This window comes from Danio rerio, chromosome 12 (genome assembly GCF_052040795.2).
Source record: "Danio rerio strain M-AB ecotype USA chromosome 12, GRCz13ab, whole genome shotgun sequence".
NCBI lineage: Eukaryota > Metazoa > Chordata > Actinopteri > Cypriniformes > Danionidae > Danio > Danio rerio.
The window spans coordinates 44204783-44229000 of record NC_141032.1 but is presented as its reverse complement, the minus strand read 5'-3'; the positions used below and the strand labels follow the sequence as shown (position 1 = coordinate 44229000).

General features: G+C 33.3%; 1 protein-coding gene across 14 annotated transcripts in view; it reads left to right on the top strand.

The window, feature by feature from the left end:
* jakmip3 (Janus kinase and microtubule interacting protein 3) overlaps nucleotides 1–24218 on the top strand; it is an 88867-nt gene that overhangs the window by 45754 nt on the left and 18895 nt on the right. For 5 of the 14 annotated variants that reach the window (XM_087276864.1, XM_087276866.1, XM_087276862.1 and 2 more), the window contains 6 exons: nucleotides 12209–12406; nucleotides 16728–16847; nucleotides 20176–20322; nucleotides 20710–20841; nucleotides 23359–23394; nucleotides 23859–23930. In XM_087276864.1, coding sequence (XP_087132990.1) covers nucleotides 12209–12406; nucleotides 16728–16847; nucleotides 20176–20322; nucleotides 20710–20841; nucleotides 23359–23394; nucleotides 23859–23930 — 705 coding nt within the window. The remainder of the gene's footprint in view (nucleotides 1–12208; nucleotides 12407–16727; nucleotides 16848–20175; nucleotides 20323–20709; nucleotides 20842–23358; nucleotides 23395–23858; nucleotides 23931–24218) is intronic. The other 9 variants (XM_087276870.1, XM_087276869.1, XM_087276873.1 and 6 more) reach the window with 2 other exon arrangements.

Sequence of the window (24218 nt, the reverse complement as noted above, 5' to 3'; positions counted from 1 at the left end):
CGGATCAGCCTGGTGTATTATTCGTGGTTTACATCATGTGAAATTACTATGAAATGAATTCTCTTTAGGTTTTGTTATATTAACCGTAGCACACAATGTTTTTAAAGTATAATAATAATACATTAAAACATTTATATAAAGTAACAAAATAAATGTGTTTTCGTTTTATTATTTATAATTATACATTTGTAATATATGAATTATTTTACATTATTGTATTTGAATATATAAAAATGTAAATTATAATATTATAAAAATGATGTAAGCTACTAAAAAGGCTCATGAAAAAAAGATTTCCAGCATTGAAATAAATATTATTATATTTTAGGATTTACATTGTAATTATAGTTTTTAAAGGGGCTCCTATTTTACCCCTTTTTCAAGTCTTTTGTGTCTCAAGAATGTATCTGTAAAGTTTCAGCTCAAAATACCCATCAGACTATTTTTTATAGCCTCCGGAATATTGGAATTTTCAGCTCTGAGCATAATGTAGCTGTATTTGTTGCCTGTGCCTTTAATGCTAGTTCAGCCCTCCCACCGTTCCCACATGCCTGTCAGAGTGTGCCTCAATCTCGGCTTTGGCTGCATCAGATACACAGCACAGTGACAGACACGAAGGTGGCAGATCTCACGTACGTTTTTGAGAAATACTACAGTAAGAACTTTCCCAATGATTATTTGATGTGTTTGTTGAGGAGTTAATTCAAGCCTTTCTGCAATGATGAGTCAAACACAATGTTGTTACAAAGCAAATATGACAGGATACACGCTAATATCCACTGCTGTATGGATATCCGTTATGTTAATGAACAAAAACTTGATTTAACGTCCACAAACCTTTTCTGAATAAAGAGCAGTGAATGAATCTCTCTTAGATTTTTCATTTGTTTACGTTTACTAAGATAATAATCACAGAGGTGTCACTTAAAAAATGCGCAGGTGCATAATGAAAGCATTCGATTGCTTTCCTAACCGTTTATGCTCATTTAGTTGTTTAAAAGAAAACCCAGTAACACTTTATTTTAATGGCCCATTTCAATATTGGTAGACTGTCTGCTTAATATCTGTTTATATAGACATTCAACAGAAATTTAACTGACTATAAGAAACTTCGCAAGTACATGTCAGTCAGTCTTTATTTATTTCCCAAAGGCAATTTGGTTGCAGCATACAAGCATATCACACACAATACACAAAAGTACATTATACAATACAAATTCTAGCCTAAGTTTAAAAACTTTACAGCTGAGGGGATGAATGAAAGTTTAAAAGTGTCAACTTACACTAACCCTAACACACCCCAATTTAACAGTCTTTTTAAAATCTAAGGAGAATAAGTTGACATGTAGATGCAATGTAACTTAAATTCAACAAAAAGCCCATCAAAATAAAATGTGACCAAGATCAACATGTTTAGATGTTGTTATAATAATAATAATAATAATAATAATAATAATAATAATAATAATAATAATAATAATAATAATAATAATAATAATAATAATAATAATAATAATAATAATAATTTTAAGTGTTATTATTATTAGGGCGAGGCAGTGGCGCAGTAGGTAGTGCTGTCGCCTCGCAGCAAGGTCACTGGGTCGCTGGTTCGAACCTCGGCTCAGTTGGTGTGTAGTTTGTATGTTCTCCCTGCCTTCGTGTGGGTTTCCTCCAGGTGCTCCGGTTTCCCCCACAGTCCAAAGACATGCGGGACAGGTAAATTGGGTAGGCTAAATTGTTCATAGTGTGTGTGAGTGTGGATGTTTCCCAGAGATGGGTTGCGGCTGGAAGGGCATCCGCTGCTTAAAAACTTGCTGGATAAGTTAGCGGTTCATTCGGTTGTGGCAACCCCGGATTAATAAAGGGACTAAGCCGACAAGAAAATTAATAAATGAATTATTATTATTATTATTATTATTATTATTATGTGTATATGTCTGTTCAAACACACACCCAAAACCCAGACTTTCACAGCTATATTTATCACTATGCAGCGCGTCTGACAGTCGCACACCGCTACATGAACTGACTGTTTTGAGGATTGCATAGGGGCAGCGGTGCCTGTAATGAAAAGGAAATGAATTGTGCTGCTATTATATATATTTCAAAGTGTTTTTATGCCTAAATAAATTGAAAGCACAGAACAGATTCACATTTAAGAGCAAGGGGTGTTCCCTGGTGGTTTGGCGGTATGGGTTGTGTATAGGGAGGTTCGGCTCTTTATTGTTTATTGCCACCCTTCATTGAATGAATAAAAATACGGGAGAAATACGGGAAAATACCTTTACCGGATGATAGCCGGATATAACTGAAAATATGGAAGAATCCCAAGAAAAACAGAAGGGTATGATGTATAATGATGGTGTGTTCTGTAGACAATCAAAACAAATAAATATTGCTTAAGGGGGTTTATAATACTGACCTTAAAATGGTTTTAAAGAAATTAAAAACTGCTTTTATTCTAGCTGAAATAAAACAAATAAGACTTTCTCCAGAAGAAAAAATATTATCTGACATACTGTGCAAAATTTCTTCCTCTGTTAAACATCATTTGGGAAATATTTTTAAAAAGAAAAAAAAAATTCACAGGAAGTCGAATAATTCTGTCTTCAACTGTATATATATCGTTCAAAAATTAATATCTGACTTCAGAAAGATGCAGCTGACCAATCAGAATCAAGCAGCAGCAGCAGACATGATGTGTAATAACTGTATCCACATCCATGCTGTGTTTCTGTTTGTTTGGTTTGATATTCAAAGCACAGTCCTCAGAGAGATCCTAAGATGAAGGGAAATTCAAAAAATTAGGACATTTCCACGAAGCAGCAGGATTTTCAGTCTTCATGAAGCTGTTTGTCCCTCACGGGTGTGCTGGCCTGAAGCCCGGACACTAACTGTCCACGGCTGATATTCCTCTATAAAATTAATTAATCATGCACATGGATCACCAGGGAAACAGTGAGGCGTGTGTAATGGCATACATCATAATCAACGTATTCAGGAAAACAGTCTATTCAAAATGCTAATGTGTTGTATAATGTGCACTTACTGCTGAAGTCAGATATATTAGCTTCCCTAAATTATTAGCCCCCCTGTATATTTTTCCCTTAATTTCTGTTTAACAGAGAAGATTTTTTTCTAATCATAATAGTTTTAATAACTCATTTTTTAATAACTGATTTATTTTATATTTGCTCTGATGACAGAAAAAAATATTTGACTAGATCTTTTTCAAGATACTGATATTCGGCTTAAAGTGATATTTAAAGGCTTAAAAAGGTTAACCAGGCAAAATATTATATAACGATGGCTTGTTCTGTAGACAATCGAAAAAATTAGGAATATACAGTATAACGGTGGCCATATCGTTTTTTTGGGGTTTTTTTTCAAAGATTTTAAAATGAAATCAATTGTTCGTTGTATAAAAATAGAACATTTGGACATATTTATATTTATCGGGTATATCGGTTATCGGCCTCCAAATCTTATCGGATATCGATTATCGATATTGGCCAAAAAATCTAAATCGGTGCATCCCTACACTGTAAAACCCAACAGTCAGCTTTATCAAATGAAATGAGAGTAGTTAACTCAAAATTTCCTGAAAGTTAATTCTACTCATTTAAAAAGAGTTCTGAACTCAGTGTTGAAGTCAAGGAGTTAATTAAATACTTCATTATTTCAACTTAAATGTAGTAAGGTCACAGTACTCATATACTGTAGATTAGTTATTTAACTCAAATTGTTTGTTTCAATCGGTTTCCTCAAACGGTTTGAGTTGCCTTAACTTATTGAGTTCTACAGTGCTCAGTTGGTTTGAGTTCTCTTCCTTTATCGGGTTTTACTGTGCTCAAATTGCTTTGTTTACTCAAATGGATTAAGTTCACAGAACTCACCAGAATTCGTTTTTGAACTTAAATGGTTTGTTGCAATCGGTTACCTCAAACTGTTTGAGTTACTTTAACTTAATGAATTTTACAGTGTAGAATTTGTTTTTCTTATGCAGGCTAATAATATTGACCTATAAATGTTTTTGTTTTGTTTTTTAATTAAAAACTGCTTTTATTCTTGCCAAAAAAAAATAAAACAAATAAGACTTCCTCCAGAAGAAGAAATATTATAGGAAATACTGTAAAAAATTTATTTGCTCTGATAAACATAATTTGGGATAGAAAATAGAAACTCACATGAGGGTGAATAATTCTGATTTCAACTGCTGAATAAGTGACTTTATTTTCGCTGCAGGGATGCCGTAGAACAGATCAGATCTTTATATAACACCGATAAACATAGAGGTTTCCTTCGAGATGATCACTGTGATGAAGCTGTCGGTGGGTGTGTTGGTGTGAGTCAGCTGATGGACCCACAGAATGAGTCACTTTCACACTAAAGAGGCGAACAGAAGAGAATTACACTTTGACTCTCTAAATAGTTTTTCCCTCTTGTAGGTTGAAGGATCTCAGTGTTTTTATAGACATTTCACTAGCTGGCACAGATTATTAGCCTTTCCATTTTAGTCACACTTTATACTAAGGTTTCATTTGTTAATGTATTTACTAACATGAGTTATAGTTGAACAGCATTTATTAATTACAGTTCAACATTTACTTCAGCATTATTAAAGATGCAATGCATCCTGCCTATCTAAATCCTGCAGTTAATCAGTTAATTTATTATATTGTCAATTATTTGTCTTATATATATACTGTACACACTAACCGGTCACTTTATTAGGTACACCTTACTAGTACCGGGTTGGACCCCCTTTTGCCTTCTGAACTGCTTTAATCCTTCGTGGCATAGATTTAACAAGGTACTGGAAATATTCCTCAGAGATTTTGGTCCATATTGTTGCTGCAGATTTGTTGGTTTCACATCCATGATGTGAATCTCCTGTTCCACCACATCCAAAAGGTGCTCTATTGGATTGAGATATGGTGATTGTGGAGGCCATTTGAGTACCGTGAACTCATTGTCATGTTCAAGAAACCGTCTGAGATGATTCGCTTTTTATGACATGGCGTGTTATCCTGCTGGAAGTAGCTATCAGAAGATGGGTACACTGTGGTCATAAAGGGATGGACATGGTCAATAACAATACTCAGGTAGGCTGTGGTTTTGACACGATGCTCAATTGGTACTAATGAGCCCAAAGTGTGCCAAGAAAATATCCCCCACACCATTACACCACCACCACCAGCCTGAACCGTTGATACAAGGCTGGATGGATCCATGCTTTCATGTTGCTTGAAAATTCTGACCCCACCACCTTAGTGTTGCAGCAAAAATCAAGATCAGAACAGGCAATGTTTTTACAATCTGTTATTGTCCTATTTAGATGAACCTGTGCGAATTGTAGCCTCAGTTTACTGTTTTCAGCTGACAGGAGTGGCACCCGGTGTGGTCTTCTGCTGTTGTAGCCCATCCGCCTCAAGGTTCGATGTGCTCTGGCATTTGTGCCCACAGAACTGCCGCTCACTGGATATATTTTCTTTTTCAGACCATTCTCTGTAAACCTTAGAGATGGTTTTGCGTGATAATCTCAGTAGATCAGCAGTTTCTGAAATACGACCAGCCCGTCTGGCACCAACAACCATGCCACGTTCAAAATCACTTAAATCACTTTTCTTCCCCATTCTGATGCTTGGTTTGAACTGCAGAAGATCGCCTTGACCATAGGTGCATCCCAAATTGCATACTTATGCACTATTCTACACCATTTAGTAGTATAAATAGTGTAAGTAGTGCTTTCACACTGAAAACTCTAAAAATAATAAGTGCACTTTAATACCCGGATGATGCACTCATTCAGCCACTAAAATGAAGTGTGGAATGATGGACACCTAACGCACTCAACAACCGCAGGTTTGCTCACGTGGCGGAAGGGGCGAAGCTATCATGTTGGATAACTTGATTTATTTTGGATGGTGAAAGCAAAATTTTCCTACGAGAGTGATTATAGCGCCTCCCGATTGTGAATGCGGTTATACTCACGGCAGGTATTATTTGATAATTCCGTCGTTTATTTCACTGATTTGGCAACCGTCAAAGGTCATCAGGGAAACGGGTTGAATTTCCGCTTAGTAAAAAAACATTAGTGCTCCATTTGGGACGACACTACATAGATATACTATCCTGTTCAGTGTGTAAGTGCATAATTACATAGTGCATGAGTGCATAGTGTGCCATTTGGGACGCAGCTCATGTCTACATGCCTAAATGCATCGAGTTGCTGCCATGTGATCGGCTGATTAGAAATATGAGTTACTTGTAGTTGGACAGGTGTACCTAATAAAGTGGCTGGTGCGTGTTTATAGAGGTTTGTCATCACCAAAAGTCCAAAATGGTGGTCAAAAACCTTTTTTTCTTTGCTGTAGTTAAAATATATTTAGATTTTTAGCCAAAACTTGTGTCTGCACTGAAATAAACCATAATGAATATTCACTGGAGTGTGAAAAAAGCATTGAAAGAACTAGATTTAAGTAATCAGTTCATGCTTTATGCTCGCCAGTCAGAGATAATCAGCTAATTACCACTTCCATGCAGGTTTGTAGAAACTGAGATGTAAGAATCGTATGCAGTGTTAGAATCAGGGCATAATCCAAGCTTCTGTGAGAGTCTATCTATAAATACTGCACATGAATCTTGAGCTGTTCCTGGACTGAACATCAGGCCATCTTATCAATGATATGATTTGTTAAAGGTCAGCTTTAAGATTTTCCATCTGCATGTTCGGATGTGAAGGGAATTTTAAAAGTCTAATAATTCACTCAGAGAACTGAAAACGATTGCAAATCTCAACATAATGGAGCACAAGAGGCACAGTAGCTGTAAAGGAGTGTGAATGTTCTGAATGTGGAAAGCTTTGGTGCTGTGATATGAATGTCAGGACTTTTTGTGAATTTGTAATCGTCTTATAAAGGTATTTGGCTCAATGAAACTCAAATATGGTGGAGTCACTTTGTTCTTAGATGTGGCTTGATGCCTGATTGTCTATTAATAGATTATGCAAGTGTGCAGAATTTTTCGTTTGCAAGGATTCTTTTGAATATTTAATGGATTACTTTATCTTTTATAAATATGCATTAAAGTAGACTTAAAGGGGCACTCAAGTTTTTTCAAATATAACTATATTACATACATTATATTAAAGGTTTTCTTTGTAATAATAATTTATTATTGTTTTATTATTATTATTGGATAGATGGAATTAAATATACAAATAAATAAAAGGTCATTTGAATGTAGATTAAACAAATTAAGGTTTCTTTTGTAATATAATAATTATTATTATTAATGTTTATTTTTAATATTATTATTATTATTGATTTATTTGAATGGATGTTCCTGGATAGATGGAATTAAATAGGCAAATAAATAAATAAATAAATAAATAAATAAATAAATAAATAAATAAATAAAGGGTCATTTAAAATGGATTACACAAATTAAGTTTATTTCTAACAAAAATAATAATGATAATAATAATGATAATAATTATTATTATAATAATAATAATTATTATTATTATTATTATTGTTGTTGTTATTGTTATTATTAATATTATTATAGATATATCTGGATGCCTATCACTCGCTCCTGTCCTCAATCTGGCAACCTGTGCTTGCGTTTGTTTTGATCCAGGAGTGCAATACGCTTATTTCACGCGGCCGCCATTTTAAAGAACCAAAGCGAGGCTGCGGTGGGAAGAAACCCGGAAGTATAGGACCAGCACTGTAAACATTGCAGTAACATGCTGTGTACTGCAAATCTCCAGCTGTTGCCAGTATTTCAAACTGCAGAAATTGTGTAAACATTACTTCAATATCATTCAGTAAGTTTATTTTAAACAATTAAAAGCAATTTAACATCAATCAAGATCACAATCTCAGTGATACGCTTAAGTGTCCTCGTGAGTGATAAAACACTGCAGTCTTCTGCAGCACACCCTCGTGTTGTCTGTAATAGTGTTGTCCTGGTACTGAAGTTTTAAACCCGGCTATTTCCCGCTAACATGGAACTGATCACGGCTTCGTGCTTCAGTCTCTGTGTATCTGTGTTTGATTTGCATTCAGTTTACCGCTCTTCACCCAGTGCAAACACAGACACATGGACTGGATCGTGAAGCAGCCGTCAAGATCAGTCGAGTTATCAAGCAGATCGCTTCGCTTGGCTCGTCTGTGTTTGTGCTCAGTATACAGCGGTGGGTGAACAGATGACCTTCTCAGCCAATCACAATCATTTCTGTTGAACACATGAACACAATGGCAAATCAGTGCTGTTTTAAGAAAGCCATCAACAGTGCCTTAAATGTTAGCGCGAAATTGCCGATTAAAAAATTTTAATTCAGTATCGTGACAAGTCTAATCTAGTGAAAGAATCAGTTTATTAACTCAAGTTTGATAAATGGAATCTAAAACGTGTGTTTGGGAAAGAAAACATTGCTAACTAGGGCCATTTCCCTTAACTTAGCTGAAAATGAGCTCTGATATCCCTTTTCACATTCACCATTTATTCAGAACGGACCTTCGGGTCACCCAGAAGACGGAGAAATTATAAATTTGTGTCACTTTATCTTCACTGAGAAGATGTACAGCTAGTTACACAACATTCCTATGTAACTCCCAATGATACGTGATTCTTCCCACCGCAGCCTCAATTTCGCTTTCGAAAATGGCGGCCGCGTGAAATCAGTCTATACACCAATTACCATGTTTGTAAACATTCAGGATGCGCGTGCAGGGAAGTGGCAGAAAAAAACTGGGAGCGCCAGCATTTACAGCTAGGGAATGACATCAGATGCGGTGCATCTGTTGCATCTTAGTTGTTGTCTTAGAAATAAGATATATTGATTACACATTATATATATTATTTACATAATGCTTTCAGAATATTATAACAGCTCGTCGCACAGTGATTCGGCAAAATTAACATTGAAGTGAGCGGCGTTCACCTGACAGGTCCATTTGCGATATGGATATTGGATAAGACGAAATGACCAAGCATCCAGCCCCAAATACACAATCTCATTGAAGCTCCAAGTGATTTTACAAGAAAGGTCTACAGGTCTACAGGTCTTTGGATGCCAGCAGTGTTCTGTGTGGTCGTGTGCAAGAAATAATGCTCCATGATGACCAGATTCAACACTATGTAGAGCTAAAAGCCGAGATTCTGCTTAGCCAAAGACAAGGAAAGAAGACGGAGTTAATGTTATACAACCCCTGGGTAATTAATCACCAACACGCAAAACGACTGCATTCTGACAGCGAACTGCATCTGTACGGCAGGGTATGTGAACGAGGTAAAGTCGGTTTTATATTCGCACATTCGGACTTTCTCCTTAACAATATAATTTCATTAAAGTATTATTTGCAAACTCTAAATAGCGAAATCTTATTAGCAGGCAATGATTATCAAAGTACAACATGTTCACCGTCAAATAAACAGTGTTAATGTTGTTTTCAAGTCACACTTGCAGGTTATTTTAGACCGAATATTCAAAGTGCCGTGGTAAACAATATGGGAGTTTGTCACAAGTTGTCACTGAATGAATGTGTGAATATAAAACCAACTTTACCTTAATAAACGTAACTTTCACGTTTCATTCTTAGCATTCAGTGTCCGCAGTTTAATTCACCATATGTAACTGTTTTTGCTGAAATCATTTCTGCAATCAAAAACGAGTAATGTGTATGATTCAGCATAGCGTGAACTGACCTGATATGACATGAGAACTGCAGAGTCCAGCATTTCTAATTAGCTCCTCACTTCATTCAGCTCCCATTTAGCCAAAGACGTCTGCAGTCGTTATTAAAGCAGTGTGTGGTGTATGGTAAAAGTTAAATCTTCTATTTTTGGACTCAAATTCGGCATCCTACCGCACAAAACAACATTTTTCCCATTGCAGCCTGTCCTTTTTTTGCAACCGGCGACCCGTGTGACGTCATGTGTGATGTAGGTTGGTAATTGGTTCATACCAGGGTTTTTCAAAGTCTAAGGCCCCGTTTACACTAGTGCGTTTTAGTTTTAAAACGGCGTTGTAGAATGAAAACGATCAGTGTCCACACTCGCGTTTTACCCAGCGTTTCTGAACAGCTCTCCGTCCACACCAAAACGCTGAAAACGCACATCACGTGACCACACAGACACTCTCGGGCAAGCGCTCCAGCATTTCTACCCAGATGAGAGCTCTGCTTGTCGGACTGCGCATCACGCATCTCCCGCTGGATCTAATCTCACTATATTTGCTAAACGTGATATTTCATTCATGTTGTTGTCTTTATGTAACGACATAGGCCAATTCCCTGACTTTGGTCATTGGAATCTATTAAGTTACTTGTTCACGGGTAACATGTTTTGGTTAAGCGCAAAGATAAGTTAATGATTAATCCAGGTACATTGACTGATCGCTTGCCTTTATTTCCTACAATGTATAAACTTATTGTATGTTATACTTTTATAATTATCGATTATTAAAACTGATATTCAGCAAAAGAGAGGGTGCGTTTCGTATTTTCACTGAAATTGAAAGGAGGCAGTTGTTATCGGCTCCGTTTTGTTATAAATATCCACACAGTGAAGATGACGCCCATATATGCAGCACGACGCCTCAACATGTCTGCTGTCTGTTAAGTTTTCTAATATTAAAAAGAAAATAGGCAGTTCCTTAAATCATGTGTACATTTTATTGTTGAGAAAGTGAAACAACGTAGCCAAGGTGATGTGAATGAAGTTATAAAGTACACTGTTCCCTGTGAAGATTTACGCGTGTCCTCGGTATGTTTTCCATATCAAACTGAGAAAAGAGACTGCAGCCTTGATCAAACTTGCGAAGTCTTAACTTACAAGAAGAGGATGCGAGACTGAACTGTGTGTGGGCTACTTAATATTGAGGAAAAGCCCCAATCAGATAGGCGAACGTTTGCAGCCCCGCCTCCGTTTTCAGATGTCTCCGTCTTTCCCCATCCACACTGAGACGGAGCAGCAGCGTTTTAGAATGAAAACGGCCTCTCCAGCGTTTTCAAAAAGCTCCGTTTTCGGCGCTCGAGAACTCCGGCGTAGTGTGGACGGATGGCGTAACCGTAGCAAAACTTGTGCAGTTTCAAACTAAAACGCACTAGTGTAAACGGGGCCTTAGACAGTGGGCCTCCCTTTTGACACAACTTATCCATTGGCGTCCCCCCTCCTCCCAAACACGCACACACACACACACACACACACACACATACACACACATATGTATATATATATATATACAGTATATATATAAAGACACAGACAGATGTCAGACTGTTAACTCACTTTGATCATCATTTGCATGAAAGTGCAATTATTTACAGAATAATAACAAGTATTTTAATATAACGTTTTTAAAACTAGGATGATGGTTTAATATGAATTGAACAGATCCAAGAACTGTCCATCCTAGTCAAAACAGTCGAAGTTTAGCGGGTCTCATGCTGTCATTAGCCAAAATATCTTGACAAACCACACATAAAGGTCGTGGTTCATCAGCTGGTCCTGTCCACGTAAATCCTAAACTCAAATACTGATCATCATATCATCGTCTTTTGGGTTTAAGCCCTGAACTTGAAGGCTTTGAATCGGGGGGTCTTAGAAACCGATCCATTGTATTAGCAGGCATATACCTGTATTGGCGGGCTTGCCAAACAGAAGCGAATTCACAGCTATGGCCTTCTGGGTAAAAAAAGTTTTCTTATTTTAGACGTATTTTTTTATTTTTTTTTAGCTTTGTTTAATTAAAACGTTAAAATATAATAAAAAATACATATAATAATTAAACTTAATAATTATATTTTTATTATATAATATTTTTTCCCGCGCCTACCCTGACATGCTCTGGCGCCCCCCAGGGGAGGCGCGCCTCACACTTTGAAAACCCCTGGTCTATACCTAGTTCAACCACTGGGTGTCAAACTTACATACTGCACATTTAAAAGTAAATGCTCGTGTTTGTGTTCAGGTTTTTCTTCATTTTATTAAGTTTAATGAGCTTTTTTTTTTTTAAATAATTTTACTATTTAATGTTTTCTTTTAATCCATTGATATTTCATTTCTCTTTGAGATGGCAGTGTGTTTACTCCTGCTGGCTGACGGTCATGTTTAGGTGCAGTTTGCCACTGTCCTGTTGTCATTGCAGCACATACGAGCGTGTGTGAGTGACCGTGCTGTGTGTTCTGTCCTGTAGATGGATGAGATTAAGCTAAAGGACCGTGCTGTCTGTGGGCTGGAGAGAGAGCTGAACGCTCAGGCGGGCCACACGTGGAAACTACAGCAGCAGAAACAGGCTGTAGACACTCAGCTGGCCCTGCTGCGAGACTCCAGCCCCAGACGAGAAGGCCCTTATTCCCCCGCTGCAGGAGACACAGACAGCACTACTAACGTTGTAAGCACCTCTACTTCATTACTAAACCACACTCACATCGCTTGTTGCACTTCTGCTCACACCCGTTCTCTGAAAGCCAAATCAGTAATAAAGGAGACCGATGCACAATGTCAAATGCTTATAATTGAGCAGCTTTGGCTTTATATCTAACAGGTCTTTCTTCTCCTCCACATTTAATCTACTGCTTTTAAAGCAGCTTCATTTTGAGTGTCTCCTGCTGTTTCTGGAATAAGGGCCTGTTGTTTTGCCATATATTTTATTGTTATACTCTGTGTAGTCTAACAAATAAATATTGCATTCATCTTATTTGACTGAATTTTTTTTTTGTTTATTTTACAGATGCTTATATTCAAAGTTACTTGCGTTGCATTTTTGATTAGTGCTTCTCTTTGAGAAGTGACCCTTTACTGTAATAGTTAACTGCAGAAATTGCATTGCAGTGTTTTTTCAATTTAATGGAACATTATCACGTCATATTTTGACATTTTTTCAGAATGTTTAGTTATTTGGGCCATTAATCTAGACCAGGGGTGGGCAATCTTGGTCCTGGAGGGCCGGTGTCCTGCATAGTTTAGCTCCAACCCTATTCAAACAAACCTCCCTATAGAGTTCAAGTGATCTTGAAGACACTGATTAGCATGTTCAGGTGTGTTTGACTAGTGTTGGAACAAAACTCTGCAGGGACACCGGCCCTCGAGGATCAAGTTTGCCCATCCCTGATCTAGACTATGTGTTTAATATTTTAATGTTTAAAAGCATTTTTGCTAATTTAATTTTAATGTGGACATCAAGATGGGATATCTTTGACCTGTCTTTATTTAAAACATTTGACAGTATATGCCTTTAATTAATTGAGAAGTTAAATAAAAAAAATTATTTAAGTGATTTATTACATTGTAGTTGGGCTTCCGAAGTTGCATTCAATTATTAATTATTTTGTTCAAATATTTAAATGTTTTATTTTAATTTAATAATGTTTTAAGAAAAATTTAATTCAGCCTTGGTGAAATTTACCAGTAGAATCTTATATATATACTGTTTTCAAAATATATCTATATATATATTTTGTTTTATTAGTAGTATTTCACAAAATGTCCATGAATAAATTTGTATTTTATTTTATTTTATTATTATTATTTTTTGTTCGTATTTCGCAAAATGCCCATTAATACATTTGTATTTTATTTTCATTTGTTTTATTTCATTTTATTTATTACATTTTTTTTCGTATTTCACAAAATGCCCATTAATAAATTTGTATTTTATTTTTAATGATTTATTTCATTTTATTTATTTATTTAATTTTATTTTATTTTAATTTTTTTTGGTAGTATTTTACAAAATGCCCATTAATAAATTTGTATTTTATTTTCAATTATTTATTTCATTTTATTTATTTATTTTATTTTATTTATTTATTTTTTGGTAGTATTTTACAAAATGCCCATCAATAAATTTGTATTTTATTGTCATTTATTTTATTTCATTTCATTTTATTTATTTATTTTTTGGTAGTATTTCACAAAATGCCCATTATTATTTTATTTTTTTTATTAATAGTAAAATAATATTACAATTTTAAATAGTAAAATTTTTATTATTATTATTATTATTATTATTATTATTATTATTATTTATCCATTCTTTCACTCATTCTAAAGTGTATTTTGTTTCATCAGTTTGGTATCTAAAGCTCAAAAGGGTTTGCCCATTGCTTAGTCAAATATATCAACATATAAATAAACTATACACGTATAAAAATAGACGAAATTGTGAAAATGTAATTTTCAACACTACATTGGCGGCTCTTCATATAAGCTGAAGCTGAAAGAGTAAGTGTGATTTTTTCAACATTTCACCCTCACAGGGCTGTTAGGAAATGCATAGCACATGCACACACACACACACACACACACACACACACACACACACACACACACACACACACACACACACACACACACACACACACACACATTTGACTGCCTTTTTTGAGGGTCTTCCCATAACCTTAATAATGCATATACTCTACAAACTGTATTCTGTCCTTTTCCACAAACCCATACCCTATAAATTCTGTGTGATTTATCAGCCATTTTCCTCAGGGAGACCAAATAATATCCCTACAAATTCAGAAATTTCTGGTATTGCTATACTTGTAAGGACATTTGTGGTGCAAAGGTACACACACGTTTGTTTTTGTGAATTGTAGGGACATTCCATAAGTTTTCACGCATTTTATACTGTACAAAATGTTTTTTTGTTTTTTCTATTACCTTACCCCAACCCTTACCCTACTTTTTAAAATTAAAGTTTGATAGGAGGCGCCTTTAAAAGTAGCATCTCAAGGTACTTTACAGACATTAAATGTGAAACAAAAGATACAAGGATGAATCCAAAACAAATTTAATAATAAACAATAATTAAAAGCACATAATAATACTATAACAATAGTAATAGATATAAAAATCATATAAAAGTCAAATAAAATCAAATAAAAGCCACTCTAAAACAGTAAGTTTTAAGAGATGATTTAAAAATACTGTACTCAGGGATTCTGCATTGCGAATATCAAAGGGTAAGAAGTTACACAATTCAGGTGCCTATGAAAAATCTAGAGTTGAGCTGCATTGTCTGAGCAGTTAAAAGACCAGCATCAGACGAGATTATTTAATCAGACGACGATCATTAAATGATCAGATAAATATAATCTTAATAACCTTAAATTTAAGTAAGTTTGATATTTTTACGTGTGTTTGTTTTTTACTAGTATTATTATATTTCTAAAGTTATTATGAGGCATGCTGGATTGTGTTTTTTGTTATTGTTCATGAGTAATTATTGTTTGTATGTATTTGTTGTGTCATGATGCTACGCTGTAAAACCCAATAAGTCAAGGTAACTCAAACCATTTGAGGAAACTGATTACAAGTTTTTAAAACTAATTCTAATGAGTACTGTGAACTTAATTCATTTGAGTAAAACAAGCAATTTGGGCACAGTAAAACCCGATAAATGAAGAGAACTCAAACCAACTGAGCACTGTAAAAGCCAATAAGTTAAGGTAACTCAAACCGTTTGAGGAAACCGATTGCTACAAACCATAAGTTCACAAACAAATCCTAATGAGTACTGTAAACTTAATCCATTTGAGTAAATGAAGCAATTTGAGCACAGCAAAACCCAATAAAGGAAGAGAACTCAAACCAACTGATTACTGTAAAACCCAATAAGTTAAGGCAACTGAAACGATTTTAGGAAACTGATTGCTACAAACCATTTGAGTTAAAAAAAAACTAATCTATATGAGTATTGTGAACTTACTCCATTTAAGTTGAAGTAATCAGGTATTTAATTAACTCATTACCTTTAACACTGAGTTAAAAACTGTTTTCAAATGAGTAGAATTTTCAGTCAATTTTGAGCTAACTACACTTATTTCATTTGATAAAGTTGACTGTTGGGTTTTACAGTGTGCTGCCCTAATACAATTGCCCCCGGGGGAATTAATAAACTTGTTAAACTCAATCTTCAATGGAAACATTCTGCAGTTTTACTTTCTCAAAATAAAATTCTGTACGGTTTGACATATTGGGACATTGGCAATGTCCTGATGGTCAAATTCTGTTTATATACTTGTCATATCCATGTCATTATACAAGTTTGTGTCCTGATATGTCACAAAAACACACATGCACAAAAACACACGTGCACTTACATTATTTTCCTGCATTTTAATATCATATACTTGTCTTTGTGTTGCTGTAGGTTTGATTTGAGCTTCAAGTGCTTTTATTTTCTCTGCTGGAGAAAAGGTGGATTTGATCAGTGACCTTTCAGCTGTTTGTCAGATGTGGCCAGAGCTCCACGTCTACTGTTTTACAGTCGGTTGACATAATGAAGAATGTCCTAAATACACCTGCAATAGCAAAGGGAGTTGCCAGAAAATACAGTCAGAATTATTAACCCTCCTGAATTATTGAAAATGATGTACTGTCATCATGGCAAAGATAAATTAAATCAGTTATTAGAAATGAGCTATTAAAACTAATATGTTTAAAAATGTGTTGAATATAATTGTTTTTCCATAAAACAGAAATTGAGGGAAAATATACAAGGGGGCCATTAATTCAGACTTCAACTGTATGATGATTGTTTTTGTGATCTAGAGTCACATATAGAAAGTCAAATTAAGACACATGTTTGTGTTAAAAGAGCTGCAGTTTGGTGAGTGTACCGATGAGAGAGTATTTTAACACCGGAAAATGATGCGATGAATGTTTTTTTTCCCCCAGTTACCTGCAGTTGGTTTGTTTTCCAGATGCAGCAGTTGGATGAGAAAGACGCTCGACGGTTTCAGTTGAAAATTGCAGAACTGAGTGCCATAATCCGCAAACTGGAGGACCGAAACGCACTGCTGTCAGAGGAACGCAATGAACTGGTGAGTTTGTGCTATTTTAGGTGATTTCACTTAAATATGTGAGTGGGGTTTAACTTATTGTTAGGAAATATATCAGTTAAAATGTCTATTTGATAATATTATAAATTATATTATTAATTTAATAAATTAATCTATATTTTATTTTAATTTATATATGTATTTATTTATTATTTACATTTTTAAATAATTAATTTAACATTTTTGCATTTACATTTTACATACACACACACACACACACTACCGGTCAGAAGTTTGGGGTCAGTAGGATTTTTAAATGTTTTAAAATAAGCTTCTCCAGCTCACTAAGGTTGCATTTGTTAAATCAAAAATACAGTACAAACTGTACAATTGTGAAATGTTCTTGCACTATAAAATAAATGTTCAAAAGTAGTTTATCATTTCATTTAATCATTTATTCCAGTGATTTGAAGATGCGTTTTCAGCTTCATCACTGCATGGTCACATGATACTTCAGAAATCCCTCTAATATTAATTATTATTATTATTATTATTATTATTATTATTATTATTATTATTATTATTATTATTATTATTATTATTAATGGCAATGGTAATAAAAGCATTAATGATTGGAGTAATCATTTCATTTGAAACTACATAAAATTTCACTACATAAGAAATCAGTTATTTAAAACTTTTTCAAATATTTCACAATTTAATGAAAAAGAAAAACATGAAAAAAACACAACTGACCCCAAACTTTTGAACGGTAGTGTAGTTGTAATTTCTATTGTATTTCCAAAAAAATTAATAATTTAAATAAATGCCTTTGAGATCTTTTCTTTTCAGTAGTAATATTTTACTAACTGCCCATTAATACATTTTTATTTCATTTTATTTTTTTCTGTTTTTTATAGTAAATTTTTTTGCTTTATTTTATTTTAATTTACAATATACTAACAATATTTAGCTTTTAATATTTAAAAAAATATTTATATGATAATGATTTTATTTTATGTTGCGTATTTATTATTTAATACAAAGGCGATGCAATTTTATTTAATCTTTTATTTATTTGGTTTTATTTTTCTGGAAATGATAAAAATGATAAAAAATTTTAAATAAATGTTTTATAAAACTAAGAAAAATTGAGATCAAGAAATTAAATTAACCTTCTTTTAAAATTAATTTAAAAATTAATTACTTTTAAAAAGTAATTTAGTAATTAATATATTTTATTTTGTTTAGTTTTGTTTTTATACTATACTAAATACTTAATATTTAAATACTAAATATTTATATATTTTTTTAATTTAAGTTTATTTACTATATGCCAACAATATTTAGTTTGTATTATTACAGTTTTTTATATGATAATGGTTTGTTTATTATAAGTCTATTTTCCTTTTTTTTTTTTTTTTTTGACATATAATTCAGATCCATAAACCCACATTAACCTTCTTAAAAAAAACTTTGAGCATCTGTACCCTGTAATATTGAACATCCTTTTGCTTTTCTTTGCTTTGTCTCCCTCTTCAAATGTTCATCATTTCAATCACTAGACTGAATGGGCGTTATCAGTGGTTATCAGCTGATAGATATGGGCCAGTAGGGGCCTTCTGCACCTACTAGCAGGCCCAGAAAGCTGTCATCATCCATCCATATGATTTCTCAACTTTACTTATAGAGAAGACTCCAGATCTAGATCTGTTTTTACATTACTGTGATGGTTGGGGTAGGGGTAGGCGTTAATAAAATACAATTAATGGGAAATTTAAAAAAATATATAAATAATTCTCGTTAACATCCAACCGCAGCCATATGGGACCTATAGCTGATTAACCATGTGGATGGATGATAACAGCCTTCTGAGCCTACTAGGTGCAGAAGGCCCCTACTGGCCTCTATCTATTAGCTGATAACCACTGATAACATTAACATTCAAATTGTATAAATATTTTTCTCTGTATCATGTTTACTGTAATCTCATAGTGTATTACAGAGTGTTTTTCCCTCTCTAAGTATAGTGTGATGGTGTAAATGTTGTCAGTGATAAATGATCTCAGTGTTTCCTCCCTTCAGCTCAGACAGACTTAAAGATCAATACAGAAATGGAGAGATTTAGGCAACGGCAGCTAAAACCTTCAGGAAAGATTTTTGCATTGTGTAGTTACTGCAAATATGAATACTTTATTTTTATTTCATTTTCTGTAGTTAAGTATTTATTTTAGTTTGATTTCAGAAAATATTTCAGCAAAATTGCAGAGAAATAATTGCTTAATGCCTACTTTTTAGGTTCAGAAAATACAGCATCCCAGCAAAATTGGCTATAAATAATAATGGTTTTTTTTTTCATTATTTTGCTAACTTATTTTGCTTTATTTTCAGAAATTGTTTGAGAATAATTTACTCCATTTTATTTTTATTTTATTTTAGGTTTAGAAAATACAGCATGTCAGCAAAATTGCCTATACATAATTATACAATTTTATTTTGCTCAAAAATTGTTATATTTTATTTTCCAAAAATTGTTTTGAGAAATATTGGCTCTATTGTTTTGTTTTATGTGTATTTTATTTAAATAAGATAATTTTATTAAAATATTATTTTATGTTCAGAAAATGTCAGCAAAATTGCCTATAAATAATAAACTTTTATTTTGATTAAAAGTTTTATTTTTAGAAATGGTTTGAGAAATATTGGCTCTAATTTTTTTATTGTATTTTATTTTATTTTAGGTTCAGAAAATACAGTATGTCAGCAAAATGGCCTTAAAAATATGTATTTTATTTTATTTTGCTTAAAAATCTATATATTTTATATTCAGAAATTAAGAAATATTGGCTCTAATTATTTTTATTTTATTTTATGTTTAGAAAATGTCGGCAAAATGTGTCTATAAATAATTATAATTTTATTTTGATTAAATATTTTATTTTATTTTCAGAATTATTTTGAGAAATTATTGGCTTTAAATATTTTATGTTATTTTAGGTTCAGAAAGTATGTCAGCAAAATTTTCTATAAATAATTAGTTAATTTTATTTTGCTCAAATATTTTATTTTATTTTCAGAAATTGTTTGAGCTGTATTGGCTCTTATTATTTTATTTAATTTTATTTTAGGATCAGAAAATACAGTTTATCAGCAAAGTTTCCTTTAAATAATTGTTTAATTTCATTTTGCATAAATATTTTATTTTCAGAAATTGTTTGACAGGTATTGGCTCTAATTATTTCATTTTATTTTATATAGCCTACCTACATTTTTTATTTATTTTTTTTTTTTTACTTTAAATTACATTTTATTGCGGTTTAGAAATAAAGGCTTTAGAGTATTTTTTTTACGTTTGTGTGTGTGTGTCCAGTTAAAGCGTCTCCGTGAAGCTGAGAGCCAGTATAAGCCTGTGCTGGACAAGAACAGACGTCTCAGCCGCAAGAACGAGGAACTGGCTCATGCATTGAGACGCATGGAGAACAAACTGCACTTCGTCACTCAGGAGAACATCGAAATGGTAAAGAAACAGAAATATATATCTGCATAGCATAAACACTCACAAACTAAGAGATTGTTCTGTCTTTGTATGTGTCATCAGAGGGGGAAGCCCCGCCCATTAGTGACAGTCTCTCCCTCATTAGCATAAACAGCCGTGAGTGAGAAGCAGCTGTCCGCCATTAGAGTTTTCACGGTGTACCTAATGAAGATAATGTCAGCGACTTTCTATTTTAAGAGAAAACCTTCAGCTAATATCTGTTATTTAATATTAAGATCAGATATTTTGTGAATACAGCCAGGCTCTGATCATTATTATGGTGACCCATCAGACAGTGAGTAATTCTCTGTATGTGCACACAAACCTCTGGTCACTGGATGTGAGGATTGAGCTTTTGTTTTGTCACAGCGGGAAAAAGCGGGGACGATTCGACGGCCCAGTTCTCTGAATGATCTGGACCAGAGTCAAGAGGAGAGAGAGATCGAGTTTCTGAGACTACAAGTGCTGGAGCAACAGAACATCATCGACGATCTGTCCAAGGTATCAGCTGTTCTTCTCGCATGGATTTACAAAACTCTATTTTATTGATTGATTTTGTGGGATTGTCTTTTTGATTCATTTCTAACAGTAGCATAACAAAGCAATGATGACAGTACAGATATTTAAAGAGAAAAACAAACAGTAGATATACTTCTGAATATGACAGAACTCATTCTTTATTCACATAATTTTTTACATTCTTTATTAAAAATGCCGTATGATGCCTTTTATTAGTTATCATCTGTGTGTGTGAGATCTGCGTTGTCATAAAGCTCAGCATCTATCACAAAACAGATTTATTCACAGGATTTAGGATTTATGTCTCTTTTCAAGCAGAATTTTACTCGCAATGAATCGCGTGGCATCACATCATTTTGTTGTTGATGTTTGTATTGTTATTCATATTTCTATTCCTAGATATTTCCTATATTATACACAGTTGAAGTCATAATTTTAGCCCCCCTGAATTATTAGCCTCCTATTTCTTTTTTTCCCAATTTCTGTTTAACAGAGAGAAGACTTTTTCAGCACATTTCTAATCATGATGGCTTTAATAACTCATCTCCAATAACTGATTTATTTTATCTTTGCCATGATGACAGTAAATAATGTTTTACTAGATATTTTTCAAGATACGTCTATAAAGCTTAAAGTGACATTTTAAGGCTTAACCAGGTTAATTAGGCAAGTTATTGTATAACTTTTGCTCTTGAAAAACATATGGTATTTAAAAAATGAAAAACGGCTTTTATTTTAGCCAAAATAAAACAAATAAGACTTTCTCCAGAAAAAAAAAAATATATATATATATTATCAGACATACTGTGAAAATGTCCATGCTCTGTTAAACATCAATTGGGAAAATTTAAAAAAGAAAAAAAAATTAAAGGGGGCTAATACTTCAATTGTAAAAGTACAGTTCTAGAAAATTCTATAAAAGTTTTGTATGAAATTATTGCTATTTCTTCAGAAATTCACTTATCATGTGATGCTATGAATTATATGATGCATAATTGATCTGTTTTGTTCTATTCTAGTCCAGTCTTGTCTAATTTATTTTGTTCTGTTTTATTCCATAAAACAGTTTATGTAGTAAATTGCAGCCTTTTCACACTCATGTACCATGATTATATATTTAAGCTCATGCATCATTCTATATGAGTTTATTATATTCCAAACTTTAATTCTATTTTAATTTGAGAAATGTATTCCTATTTCCTTTCTCACAGGAATTCTCTTACTGTGACATGTTAAGAATCCACTGATGCTCTATTCTATTCTATTCTACTCTATTCTATTATATTCTATTCTATTCTATTCTGTTCTATTCTGTTCTATTTTACTCTATTCTATTCTTTACAACAGTTTATGTATTAAATGAGTCTTTTCACACTTATGTAACATTATTGCAGATTTAAGCTTATGCATCAATAAATTTAATTTTATTCTATTCCCAACTTCAATTCTATTTAAGTTTAAATGTATGTACCTATTTTCTCCCAAGAATTCACTCACTATGTAATGTCAATATTCCACTGATGCAGTAGTTCTATTCTATTCTATTCTATTCTATTCTATTCTATTCTATTCTATTCTATTTTTATTTCTATTTTTTTTCTTTCACATGACATCTTTGTTCTATTTTATATTGGACCATTGTTTTATTATTGCAGATTTAAGCTAATGCATCACTCTATTGGATTCTATTATATTCCAAAGTTCAATTTTATTTAAGTTTCTAATTTTTGCACCTATTTTGTCCCAGGAATTCGCTCACTGTGTGATGCCAAGTTTCCTCTAATGCATTATTTTATTCTATTCTATTCTATTCTATTCTATTCTATTCTATTCTATTCTATTCTATTCTATTCTGTTCTTTCATGTGACATATTTTGTTCTATTTTATAACGAACTTATGTAACATGATTGCAGATTCAAGCTTATGCTTCATTCTATTTAATTCAATTCTAATGCTTATGCTTCTTAATCTTATTTTATTTTAAGTTAAAAAATTTGCACCTATTTTCATCCAAAAATTCACTTACCTTGTGGTGCCAAGATTCCACTGATGCATCATTCTATTCAGTTTCATTCCGTTTGTTTTGTTTTGTTTTGTTTTGTTTTGTTTTGTTTTGTTTTGTTTTGTTTTGTTTTGTTTTGTTTTGTCATGTGAAATCTATTTTGTTCTGTTCAATTGTGGACTCGTGTAACATGATTGAAGATTTAAGCTTAAACACTGTTCTATTTGATTCTATTCTTTTACTAAGTTAAAATTTAGCACCTCTATTCACTGTGTGATGCCAAGTTTCCACTGATGCATTATTCTATTCTATTTTATTCTATTCTAGTCCAGTGTCACCAAATAAATAAAACAATGGCTCGTAAAATAGCTCTTTAGGAATTTTCCAAACTGCGGTAAACCTTGAAACTGGTTATCGTCCCATGCCTAGTTTGCACATGCAAATGATGTATTACTGTTTTCTGATTATTCTATTTTACTATTATAATTTTTTGCAGGCTCTGGAAACCGCTGGATATGTGAAGACTGTGATAGTAAGTAATTTTGCCTCTGGGAAATATTCACACTTTATGTTGCTAAAATATGTCGGGGGTTTTTTTGCATATGAGTTATATACTGTACGTCTTGCCTAACAAACCCCAGATGAAAAATGTGTTTTCTCAAAGGGTGAATGATATTATCAACTACTGTATGTGTGTGATGTTCAAATATTAATCTAAATGCAAATACCAGGCATCACCTTATGGATAAACCTACAAATGTTGTGCAAACGACACATTTTAAAAACACCACAGAAGTGAGATGTTCTTGTAGGACAGTGATTTTGATGTGTTTGGTTTTTATTAGGATTAACAAGGATTAATTCCTTGAGATACACAGTACCATCTCATTTTTAAGGGAGTCCCACAATTTAATAGAACCACAAAAACACAAAACAAAAACACTTATTACATATTTGTGATTTTGACATACTTTTGTTTTTAATGGTGTTCTTCAGGAGCGAGATATGCTGCTGAGATATAGGAGACAGGACAGCCTGCGCAGGAAGAAGCCCTTCAGAACCTGTAGAGTACGCAGACATCAGGATAAATCTACACATCGCACTGTCAAATAATAATATTAATAGGGCAGCACGATAGCTCGATGGTTAGCACTGTCGCCTCACAGCAAAAACATTGCTGTTTTGAGTCCCGGCTGGGTTAGTTTACATTTCTGTGTGGAGTTTGCATGTTCTCCCCATGTTCGCGTGGGTTTCTTTCGGGTGCTCAGGTTTCCCCACAGTCCAAAGACGTGCGCTATAGGTGAATTGAATAAGCTAAATTGGTTGTAGTGTATTTGTGTGAATGTGAGAGTGTAT